Raw genomic sequence first — 13,508 nt, forward strand, 5'->3', positions numbered from 1 at the left:
TTTATGTGTGGATTTGGACTAAGGATAGGCCCATCTTATTTTTGGATAAGTTTGCCTTAGTCTTAGCCTAAGTTGTATGATGTGCAGATACACCAGTGTCAATCTCTTTTAGTTAGAAAAGATTTGTCCTCAAGTCTAAACTAGTATTCTCGCCATGATAAGGTAATAAATCAGCAATATTGAAGGTGAAAGATACTCCATAAGTGTCAAGAAACTCTATCTTATAAGTAGTCTTTCCAATGCATTGGAGGATTTTAAATGGACCATCTACCTTAGGTTGTAATTTGCCAAACTTCTCTGGAAGAAATCTCTCTTTCTATAAGTTAATCCACACCAAATCACCTTCTTTGAACTCTACATATTTTTATGCTTATTTTTTACCTTTTTATATTTCTCATTTTGTTGCAAAATCTTAGCTTTCACTTGTTCGTAAAATCATTTGATACTCTTAGCCATCTTTTCTACATCTTTATTAAATTGTTGATTAGTAGGGTGAGGAACTAAATCTAAAGGGCTGATTGGATTCTAACTAAACACCACTGTAAAAAAGTTACAATTAGTGGTTTGGCTTGGTAAGTAGTTGTAGGCAAACTCTACTTGAGGTAAAATAAGATCCCATTGATTGATATTTTTCCCACATAACTTCTTAGAAGGTTGCCTAAGCTGCGATTGGTTACTTCTATTTCACCATTTATTTGAGGATGATGAGAAGAACTATACTTGAGATTGGCACCAAGTTTCCTCTAGAGGGTGCAACAAAAATGACTAAGAAACTTAGAATCCTGATTAGACATCATGGATCTAGGAACCTCATATAGCCTTACAATTTCCCTAAAATATAGATAAAAAATATGAGAAGCATTTATACTTTTGGTATAAAGAACAAAATGGGCCATCTTGGAAAAATGATCCACAACCACCATGATAGAGTCTTTGTTTCTTTGAGTTCTAGGCAGTCCAACCATAAAGTCCAAACTAACATCTTCTCATGAGCATTAGGCATGAGCAGTGGAGTATACAATCCAGTGTTTTAGCCATAACTCTTGGCAATGTGGCACACTCTACATCGTTCAAGGTGTTTCATCATATCCCTCTCTATTCTTGGCCAATAAAATTTGTCTTGCAAAAGAACAAGTGTCTTATCCCTTTCAAAGTGTCCACCCAGTGCACCATCATGAGCCTCATTGATTAAGGCATGTTTCAAGAAACATGAGGGAATGCAAAGGCTATTAGCCTTGAAGAGATATCCATCATGCAACAAAAATTAGTTATATGGTCCTTGTTTGCACTCTTTCCAAATTTTGCCAAAGTAAGAATCTTTCTCATAGAGCCTTTTGATCACATCAAATCTAAAAACTTCAATAGCCATAGCCCCTAATAAGGAGTGCTTTTGACTTAAAGCATTTACCATTATATTTTAAGTTCTCGATTTGTGTTTGATAGTGAAGTTGAAGGCTTGAAGGAACTCCACCCAAGTTGTATGCTTTCGATTGAGCTTGTACCAGCTATTGATAAAATTCAAGGCCTCATGGTCTGAATATAGGATAAATGGCTTGGGAAAGAGATACTGACTCCAATGGAATAATGCTCTATAGATGGCATAGAACTCTTTGTCATAGGTTGAATATTTTCTCTTGGTGACATTGAGCTTCTCACTAAAAAATGCTATAGGCTTTCCTCCTTAACTTTAAATAGCACATATTCCAGAATTGGATGCATCACATTCCACCTAGAACACTTGATCAAAATCTGGTAGGGACAAGATGTGAGCTTTAGTGATCTTGGTCTTGATGAGCTCAAAGCTGTGTTAGGCTTCTTTGGTGCCCTTAAAAACTTTATTCTTTAAACATTCAGTGATAGAAGCCAGAATAGAGCTAAAACTCCTAGTGAACCACCTATAAAAAGATGCAAGGCCATGGAAGCTTCGGATATCATGCAGAGATGCTAGTGTTGGCCAATTTAAAATTGCCTCAACCTTACTGGGATCCATCTTTATTCTTTCTTTTAACACCATAAACCCTAGAAACACAAGGGTGGAAGTAAAGAAACTACACTTTTTAAGGTTAGCATAAAGTTTTTGTTCCCTTAATATGCAAAACAGTTGGTGTAGATGATTCAAGTGTTGGTTCTTATCTTTGCTGTATACCAAAATATCATCAAAATAAACTACACAAATCTACCAATACAAGGTTTAAGGATATGATTCATAAATCTCATGAAAGTACTAAGAGCATTGGATAAAACAAAAAGCATTACCATTCATTCATAGAGCCCATCCCTTGTCTTGAAGGTTGTTTTCCACTCATCTTTAGGCCTCATTTTGATTTGATGATAACCACTGCGTAGGTCTATTGTGGAGAAAATAGCTACTCCATATTGTTAGTCCAACAAGTTATATAAGAGCGAAATAAGAAAGTAATAGTCAACTATGATTTTGTTAATTGCCCTACTATCCACACACATGCACCGTGAATCATCTTTCTTAGGCATCAAAAGGGTTAGGACTGCACAAGGGCTCATGCTTTCATGCACCATTTTTTTTCTCACCAATTCATCAACTTGGCATTGCAACTCCGCATATTCTTTAGGACTTATTCTAGGTTACCTTATTAGGTAGAACAATTATTGGGATAAGGTCTATGCAATGTTGAATGTCCCTCATTGGTGGTAAACCAACTGGTAACTCTTCTTGAATGATATCTTAAAATTCTGCCAATAATGGTTGTATCATTGCAGGGGGCTTTTCACTATCTTTATTCTTCTCAATCAACACCAATGTATATATAGTACCATCTATTTTAATTTTTTTTTTATAATTGGCCTTGGTAAACAAACTACTTTCTTCCCTTTTGGTTGGTTTGGACATCACCATGGGCTTAATAGGGCCTAAGATGATTTTGCATCCATCTTTCACAAATGTGTAAGTGTTACAGTAACCATCATAAATAACCCTTTTGTCATAATGCCAAGGTCTTTCGAGCAATAAATGGCAAGTATCCATTGGAGCTACATCACACCACATTTCATCATTGTAATACTTTCTTATGGAAAAATGAGCCAAACACCTCTTGTTAACTTTGATTTTATTTTATTTTTTTGCAGCCATGATAGCTTATATGGTTGAAGGTGATCCACTACTTTGAGGCCTAATTTTTGCACCATAAAGGTAGAAATAATGTTTTCAAAACTTCTACCATCAATTATATCACATACCTTTCAATGGTTAGTACATTGAGTGTGGAACATATTTTTATGCAACCAATCTTCTTCTTTAGCAGATGCGGTACTCAAGTTGCATTGTATGGCTAAGGATGTCCATAATCACTATAGGTTACCTCTTTCTGCTCTTCAAGGTTTTGATCCTCTTTAACTAGCTCATTTTCATTTTTCTTCAAGTTTTCCTCTACCAAAGTCACAATCTTCCTGTTTGGGCATTATAAAGCAATGTGTCCAAGCCCTTGACATTTAAAACACCTTCTGGTTTGTGCACTAGATTGAGGCTTGCTTGTTGAGGTTTTATCTTTCTTTTGAGGTTGCTTTAAACTGGGCTTAGAAAGAACAATAGTTTTGGATAAGCCACTTTTATTGATATAGCTTTTTTTGGACCCAAATCTCGAGCTGCTACTATGAGCCTCCTTTTATTGTCTCTTCACCTTAAGGGCAAGCTGGCATACATCATTGAAAGTCCAATAGGGTTATAGCTATACCATATTAGTTATCTCAAATCTTCAATCTTCCAAGATACCGAGTAATAGTCTCTCTTCCTGTTCCACCAATTCACACTTTAACATGAGATGGTCAAACTCAGTCGTATATTCCTCTACTAAGAGATCTTTTTGCTTCAAGTTATGGAGCCTAAGGAAGATATCTTGCTGAAATTTATTTGGAAGATACTTTCTCTTTAACTCTCTTTCTTTTTTTTTTCAAGTTGTAATTTTTCTCTTACCTTCTCTTTCCCTTTGCTTCTTCAGATTTTCCCATATGCATGCTTTTTTAGTTTAATGGCCACTAGCTTCACCTTGCAATGTTTAAGGTTATCATGGTATTCAAATATGCATTCCACTGTGTGTAGCCAACCTAAAAATTCTTCAAGTTGCATCTTTCCCTCGAACTTAGGAATTTCTATTTTTAGATTGAATATGTTAGGTTGAAGTTGGTTTTTGTGTAAATAGTCTCTAACTTGCTGCGGGTGAGATAGGGTGTTATCATCAGAATCATTATTGTTTCCATGAAATGGATTGGTTTCTTTTTCATCTTCTTTGTTTCTCTTTCGTGCCTTTTTATCTCTTTTTTCTCTTCTTGTATATACAATCGATGCTATAGTTGAAGGATTTGTTATCGTATCTCCTCTATAAAGGCATATTTTAGGTTAACATTGGTAGTTGTCGCAACGTCGATGTTGGCTTTAACCTCTTCTGTTGGTGCTTGATGATGACAGCCTGCCATAGCTCTGATATTAATTTGATGCGAGGAATTGATGTTTGAGATGTGGAGATTAACTGCAAACAAAAAAACTCACAAAGAAAATAACTCACAAGAATTTGAATAATGACAGAATATGATTATTGGATTAAAAGGGATAAAAGTTCACCACCAAGACTAGAAACTAAGGGATATAGAAACACCACCCTAAGAATTCTAATCAAAGATACAAAACAATAAAAGTTCACCACTCTAGAAAATCTACCTAAGAGATACAGAACTTGAAAAACAATAAAAAAGATTGCCTAAGGATAAAGAAAACTCTATCTCCCTTTTACCAAAGAATAATAGAAAATATATAGGCTAGGAACATCCCTCAAAACATGGAAACTTTCAAATTGCATTGCTAGAATCATGCCTAAAATCATAAGATTTGCATATGAACATAATATGCCCATTTACTCCTGAACCTGACCTCAATCCCATTTATATTCATGATCTTCTTTTTCAGCTAGTGTGAACGCAATCTCCCTATTTCAGCCTACCTTATTTATGTGTGGATTTGGACCAAGGATAGGCTCATCTTATTTTTGGATAAGTTTGCCTTAGTCTCAGCCCAAGTTGTATGATGTGTAGATTTTAAACTTAGCAAACACCTAGCCTTAGAAAGGTTGATTTAGTATTTGCAAAATTACTTTTGATCTATAAAGGTGAAAAAAAGATAATATGTGAGGTATTCTCTTGAGAGATTTGTAGTGAGATTAGGTAAAATACTACAAAGGGTAAAGGTTTCTATCTTAAACCTTAGGGAGAAAAAGATAGGATTGTATTTTCAATTCAAGATTAGTGGATTGAAGCATTAGTGTGGACAACCAAGAAGAGAGGACATAGATGCCTTGTGAAAAAAGATCGAACCTCTATAAATCATTATGTTTGATTTCTCTATCCCTATCTCTTTATTTTCATTGTTGATTACATTTACTTATAGATATATCAATTATTGTCATTTACATCATATTGTGATATTGATTTTAATTTTTTCATTTAATTATTTTGAAATCATTGTTTGAGAAAAATTTAGAAAACTCCAATTCACCTTCATTTTGGATACCATCTCACCTAAAAAGCTAACATTATTGATTAAACATGAAACATTGACAAGTTGGATCCCAAAATTGTATCATAGCCCTAACTAGTGCCTCATCAATGTTCACAACATGAGCAATGCCACATCCCCATATTGCTTCAAAAAAAACTCTTTCTTTCCTATCCTCACTGTTGCCATATAGTTTTAAAATTAGCTATGTCGTTCTAACTCAAATCCACGTGCACCAACTATGGAAATGTAAAAACACAACCGACCTCTAAACAATCTCCTTCTTTTCTTTAGGTGCTTTCTAATTGGCTTTTGACTTCCAAATAATTTTTGTTGAAGGTTGATGCTTTTAGTGCTTTCATGAATGCTTCTTTTATTGTTGATTGACACAAAATAAATACCCTTTTTAAAATACAATATCTATATGATGTATGCAACAAAATTAAATGTTATACAAATAAAAGAAATCAAAGATCCAAACATAATCATATCATACCACAAAAATAATAGAATATATACAGTATCCTAACCTTTGGTAATTTTTTAAAATGTGGCACAGCTCTACCCTAGGCAAGTTTCCTATGGCTCACGATATGCCGGGTTAGGATTTATTTGTCTAAAGATTCCCAAATCAACCTTATACCATCGTCTATTATAGACTAATAAGGCACACCAATCCTCATCCATTATAGGCAACAAACGGAAAGGGTTTGATCTTAATGGAAGTGTTTCAATAACAAATATGTAGGTTATCACTTACCTCGTGAAAGTATAGTTACTTTACTTCCTCCTAACAAGGATGGAGCTCGGGTCTAGAGCACACACATGTAAGTGAATATGCAAAATTGGACAAAGTGACATATTAAACAAAATAACATAAATAAATCATAAACACAAAATCAAAACAAAGTAATAACTAATATATAATTTATTCTATTTAGTAACTTATGTATTTTTTTGAGAAATTAAAATAAAGGGAATTAAATTAAATATTAAATAAAACTAATTGAATCCAAAATTTTTAATAGCACATAACTAAAATTTTTAGCTTGACTTTCAAAATATCCTTAGTGGAGTCGTCAAGCTGTTATAGCGTATCGGTCCGATGACTCAATTGCTAGATGTAAAAATTAAAAATCATAAAAAACACAAGGAGCCACCACCAATCTTTTTTAAAGTGTGATTGGCTATGTAAAAATTTTATCATTTTAATAAAATAATAAAATGGGTTTAAATTTTATTAAAAATATAATTTTGATCTACGAAAATAAGATTAAGTTCGAGAGTTGGTTACACATGGGGAAATATTAGCACTCCTACAATGCCCATGAAATTAGTACCAATTAATCACGTGCTATTTATAATTTTGGATAAAATTGGTTTCTATTTGAAGTTTAATCATAGTTCCCTTCATCTTTTAGAAAGAAAATTAATTTAAAGAAATCGTTATTTATGAGTATTATAAAAATTTTAGATTAAAAAAAAATCTTTAAATTCCTCGACATAAATGTAAAATTCAAAGATAGTTTTTTCATCTAAATTTATTGCAACATTCCCTTTAAAAATAATAAAATAATATTCTTCATAAATGATAATTATCTGCAACTCTCCAACATTTAAGTAGAGTACCAACACTTATATTTTACGAAATACTATTTTAATTTTATTCATTTAAAACCTTTTTTTAATAAACTTTTTATGCAATAAAAAATGAAAATGATATAATTAATATTAACATTAATAAATAGAATAAACATACATGTGCATTATGAATGCACACATTAATCTTTAAAAAAATTAGATGTATGCAAAAGAGGATAAAATGCGAATTAAGAAATCGAGTTTTCAAATATAAAGAGACCACCTAGACTCTTCAATATATATGTAGAGTTTGAGTGTAACTTTTTATATTTAAAATCTCATCTTATTATTTATGTATTCTTTATTCTTTCAAATTTTCATTTTAAGTTATAGAAATATATGAAAATTCTTAATGAAATAAGATTTACTAAATACCCCATCATCTAGGCAATATTCAAAAACAAATTATTTCACAAAAAAGTTTTCATATAAATCCTTCAAAAATTTTGGGAATTTGGATGGATCAAGATTTCGAACTTGCCCTAAAGTTTAGGGTTTCACCAAGGGTTTTGGGCTTTATGGTTTAAGGTTTCACCTAGGATTTTTGTGTTTTGTCTAGGGTTTAAAATTTTACTTTGGGTTTCACTTTAGGAATTCGTTTTAGGGTTTTTAGTTATTTACAAATCTCTCTAAAAATCTGTAACATATAGGTAGGCTTTTGAAATAAGTTCATATTACGTAATTTTCAAAAAATAATTCTTATGTTTTATATATTTTCTTTTTCATTAGAATTTAATATTGTTAGTATTATTATTATTTAATCTTTTATTATTTTATATTTATTGTTTAATAATTTTTCAATATCTAGACGAAATTATTTAAAAAAGATATGATTTTTTTATTCCCTCCAACATTTAGACAAGGAATTTAAAATTTTTCTATTATTATTATCATTATTATTATTATTATTATTATTATTATTATTATTATTATTATTATTGTTATTAGTTTTAATAAAAAACAAGCTTGTTAATATTATTACCTTTTATTTTATTATTATTCAAAATGTTTGGAAATGTATTATATCAAAGATAAACTAAATCAGATAATATTGGAAATACATAAAAATTAAAATAGACCTAAAAATTCCAATAACATGAAAAGAACAATAAACATGTAAAACTTCCCACTTCCCACTTCCCACACAACCATCATGCAAACGAAAGTAATTAGCATGCCAAAAAATATCATGAATATTCATGCTTCCTGCACACAGCCTATATGCACGAATGCAAGACAACAATCATCGATGAAAAACTTTTACGAATCAATAATAATTCAAGCACAATCTATCAACAAACAAAGAGTGAGTGAAGTTTTAAATCCTGTTTTCATGCCACCCACGGAGGAAGCAAAACTACAGAATAACAACAGAACCTGAATATTTTATATGCAAATTCAGAGAATAATACGCCATGTAATCATGTGACATCTGCGGCATTTACCTTTATATATATAAAGATATATATATCGCATAAAAAAAAGGATGAAGAAAGGTGCATGAACTGTTCTACATTGCATGGGGAGGAAAAACTTTTTAAAGCCAATCACATGCAGCAGAAAAGAAACAACAAACCATAGGGAAAGGAGAAAGAAAACCAACCGAAAGCTTTTCCTTCCTTTTCTCTTCTCTTTTCTGGATTTTTTTGGGTTGGTTTCTTTTCCACTGCTGCCTTTGCTCGTTCCTGCACCGACCTGCTGCTTCTCTTTTTTCTTCTGTTCAGTTTTTCAGTTCTGTTTCTGTTATATATTTGGTTGCTGCTTACCCCTTTCTTTAAACTGCCGTTACCTGTCCTTCCATTTACTGCATCTGTCTTCTTCTTCTGGTTTTTTTTTCTTTTCTGGTTCCAGTTTCTTTTTTTTTTTTTACTTTTTTTCTTTTCAGCCCTCACCCACTAGTGCGTTTCTGCCAGCTTTCTCTTCTTCTTTTTCCGTTGTTTTCTGATCGCTTCTCTCCACCTTTTCTGGTTCTTTTTTGTTTTTTCCGCTTTGCTTTTTTTTTTTTTTTTTTTTTGCGAGTGCTACTGCCTTTGTTTTTTCTGGGTTCTGCTTCTTCTTCCTCTGGTTGCTTGCTTTTCTGGTTCTTTTTTCTCACTAATGCTTTGTCACCTTGTAGTATTTTTACATGTGCTAGAATGGTAACAAGTGCAATTGTACGGTTTAAAGCCACTTTTAGAATTGAGAATTTTCTAGATTTTTTCAAAATTTTTCATGCATAAATTAAAAGCTAATTGATCTGTATTTGGTTGAAAATTGAATGAGAATTGGTTACAATAGGTGCCAAAATTTTGGAAACAAGATTCAATGTGAGTCATGAGATGTATTTAGCAAGGTGATCAAGACTTATGGCGGCATTTTGTCAAAAAATGAAAAAAAATATATAAAAAAAAACAACAGTCAAGTAGCACACTCTTTGATCTTGTACTGTTTGTCCGTACATGACCAAAATTTATAGATAGGATGTCAAGTTATATGACATTTTTATTATTTGTAAAGGTAACATATGGGTTAAATAGCCTATATAACACGTCACGATTCGTCAAGATGGTATGATCTACTGTTAAATAATTGTACTAAATTAAGCAGAACACATATAAATATATCGTATTGGAGTAAAGGAATTTAAGCTATATATCGATTGGACACGACCGATTAAGAACTAATGCCACGACATATGGGCTAGCATTTTCATGTGTGCTAGCACGGCATCGCATTTACAAACCCATTAACATTCATAATTGCATTCTTTCATGCACTACAATGGAGCATGAGGATGATTTAAAAAAAAAAAAAACCAAATTTATCCAATCTGGATTTTCTATTACAGCAGTATTAATATAGTAATAAAATTTCTCTTTTAAATGGTTCAATACAGCAGTTGTGTCCCTGTTTACAAGACTATATCTAATTAGATCGGCATTTGATTCTGCTTTCTCACATGGTTCCATTCTCTGTTTAAGAACTTCCATGGAATTGCCTTTCCCTTGCTTTAATCGCCTGGAATTTGACACAATCAAGAAAATAAAATGCAAGAGACGAAGAAAAGCAAACCAAGTAGGTAAAATTTGAGAAAAATTCAAGCATATCAATGCAATTAATGTTGCTTTTCCTTTGTTTGGCATTAAATTAACGAAGCTAAGCTGCAGTTATCGTGAAGCAGAATAATCTATAAAGGATTGAGAGTGGATCGATGACGAACCTGCTTTTCCCAATTTATGCAATATGTTACAATTCCGAGCAAAACTGTTTGAATAAAAGCACCGGACTGTATACCAATCCAGAGGCCTATCCCTCTCAACTGTAACCAGAAACCAAGGATGGCAGCTACAGGAATTCCACACAGATAAAATGCTCCGAGGTTGACATAAGCTCCTATATGTTGCCATCCACATCCCCTTGAAACACCTAATCGAATTATATAAGTACGTATAAGAGTGCTACAATAACATTCATTTCTTGAAAAGACATAAGATAACTAGTTTAAACCTGAAAGAACCCCCTGTAAGCTGTCAAGAATAACAGACACGCAAACCAATGGAGCCATGGTTGTGACATAATCCGCCACTTCCTTCTCGTTGCTATAAACATAGCCAAAAACATGTCGGCTAGAGAACAGGGCTCCACTAACTACGAGGGTATCTAAAACTGTAAGAACCATTACGGTATACACCGCTACAAGCGCTTCTTGGGGTTTCCCTGCCCCCAGTTCATTCGAAACCCTAGTACTATATATACAAATCGAAAAAAATTCTTAGTTAAATTAAATAGTAAAGAATTCATAATGTATAAATATTACAAAATATGAATCTGCGCATGCATGTCAGGGCAAACCTTGCAGCAGCACCAAGTCCATACGGTATGGCATACAGTGTTGCAATGGTGGAGAGACTGCTTGGAAAAAGTTGAAAAAAATGTTAGTAGAATAATTACATTATGCACGATGGATAGATATTTATTTGAATCTTATGATGGAATTGAAATCACAATATCCGATTAATATTGGGAAGATAGAAAATGTTTGGGTCAAACACAAATAGTAAAGAACATACCACACAGACAGGACTGATGTTTCCAGCTCCGGATTTGGTAGAAGTCCCGAAAGCAAGATAAGTAGCTCAAATGACCACCATTCAAGGCTGTAATTGTTTGAATAACGAAGACATTTAGAGATCTTCAATAGCTGAGGCATATATGCAGGTGAGGAAAAGGGAGATAACATTACCAAACCATAACAGCAGAAGGGATAGCAAAGCGAAAAAACTCTCTAATTCCTTGGAATAATTCCGTTGTAATGGGGACACGAGTTTTTGTGCAGGTGGGAGAGTACCACATGTATAGTGCAAGGAAAATCACATTTAACCAATTTGAGATACTAATTGCTAACGCTCCTCCTATATTTTTTAATCCGGACTTGAATACCAAAGCCCAACATAGAGGTACATGGATTGAAAGACTGGCACAAGAGCATATTAGCATGGGAGTGATCAAGCTTTGTGTTTGAAAGTATCGAACAAGTGGTTGAAAAGTTGCATATGCAAATAGTGCTGGGATAAGCCATATAATGAATTTACAGGCTTCATGTGAAATTACGGGATCTTGACCAATGAAAACAAGTAGCTTTCCCATGTAAATCCATAGGAGCGACAGAGGGATGCATACTAAGTTTAAACAAAAGATAGCAGTGTAGGTATGGATTCCCAGTTTTCGGTATTGTTGAGCTCCATAAGCTTGTCCACACAGCGTTTCCAATGCAGAAGCCATTCCCAGCTGTTCACATGCAAATTACAATATTAAACCGGTTGAAATTGGAAACATACAAGTTCAGATTGAAGTGACTCCATTACCAAACCCAATTCATCAGCTCAGGATTCAGCAAACCAATCCATCCAACTTATTGGACTTCTTTCCTTTATTTATTTACGTAATAGTGATAGAACAACTCTTTTATTGAACTGCAAGAATCAACTACTTTTTTTTTCTACATGTAGCATAACCGTCTGGCTGTTCTTCAAATATAGTTACTATTAGTATGAGGTAAAAGACACAACTAAAAAGAATTCAAAGTAAAGCTCCAGTATCTTTAGTTTAGCAGATGGTTGCCCTTTGTCACTTGGACAGATTTCATTGGGCCCTGTTATTTTTTTGTCAAAATTGATTTTTAATAGTTTCCTTAACAATAAGCAAAACTACAAAGCAAGTTCAGACAAACATTATCAACCATCTAACACTCCAAATTTGACTAAAAAGCAGAAATTATTGTCGGCACAAGTACTTCCTCCCAAAGAGATTCATTGAACAATAAAGTATTCTCAACATAAGCAATTAATAATAATGAACATTTGGTCAGGAAGCAAATAATTTAGCTTATTTGACCATATAGGAACTTGCTCCCCAAGACGTTGAACAATAAAAGACGAGCATGAGTCTTAATTTAATTACTAATTTATTTAATTGTATATTATAAGCTGACATAATTTCTTTTGAAAATTGTGGTCATAATTTCTTTTGAAATTGTGTACAACTTGCACTTGCATTCCCAGGTACTTTTTTGCAATCACCAGAAAAGTCCAAAGCAATGAAAAAAATATAATAAGATGGAAGGAAAGTGAACAGTTGGGTCAACGAGCCAACTAATTAAAAAAAAAAGAATTTAATGTTAATTGGTATGACATTTCCAAGGATCACAAATATTTCTTTTTGTTGGAATATATTTATCGGACCTAAACCATTCATACATCCATATGGGCTACATACAAAGACATACAAACAAAGAGATGGAGAACACGACAAGGAAAGAGATAGAAAACAAGAGCATATAATTTTCCAAATTTCAATATCATAATGAGAAAGACATGTCCGTAGCAAAATATAATAATAAATTAGAAGCAAAATGCAAAATGACTTACTAGGACACTAAAGCCGGTGACCGCGGATAGGGATATGGCAATGGCGGTGCAAACACTCCTCCATGTTGTTGTTCTTTGTGTCTGCCATGCTCCTTTTTATCAGCCTCTCTCACTTCCTCTTGACGTTAGAAAATGAAAGAACGAGAGACGAGTAGAGCTTTGCCTTTGTTTGGATTATACAGGAGTACGACGTTTGATGCGTGTGCATCATGTGAATTCAATATATGGCTACACCAAAAACGAAATAATTAAAAAAAAAAAAAAAAGGAAAGATGTGTGGATTAGACAATTTTAAATGACAGATACATGGACCCACACCAGATGACATGCATACACAAAATAGGAACAAAATTTCACTACAAACTAAATGCAAAAAAATAATAATAATAATAAAAAGAAGACTACAAACTTCAAGTTAGACTTTTTCTTTTTTTTTTTTAATA

The 13,508-nt window shown here is 32.9% G+C and overlaps 1 protein-coding gene across 1 annotated transcript; it reads right to left on the bottom strand.

Annotated features, from left to right (window-relative positions):
- Positions 1–9,766: 9,766 nt before the first annotated feature.
- Positions 9,767–13,258, bottom strand: LOC111288616 (protein DETOXIFICATION 12-like). Its single transcript, XM_022879577.2, has 7 exons — positions 13,066–13,258; positions 11,382–11,926; positions 11,209–11,295; positions 10,991–11,047; positions 10,646–10,884; positions 10,359–10,564; positions 9,767–10,156 (listed from the first exon to the last, which is right to left on the bottom strand). The coding sequence occupies exons 2-7, from the start codon at positions 11,918–11,920 to the stop codon at positions 10,115–10,117; spliced, it is 1,170 nt and encodes a 389-aa protein (XP_022735312.2). The 5' UTR covers positions 11,921–11,926; positions 13,066–13,258; the 3' UTR covers positions 9,767–10,114.
- Positions 13,259–13,508: the final 250 nt, after the last annotated feature.

This window comes from Durio zibethinus, chromosome 4 (genome assembly GCF_047325235.1).
Source record: "Durio zibethinus cultivar Kanyao isolate XHJ-2024 chromosome 4, ASM4732523v1, whole genome shotgun sequence".
Lineage (NCBI taxonomy): Eukaryota > Viridiplantae > Streptophyta > Magnoliopsida > Malvales > Malvaceae > Durio > Durio zibethinus.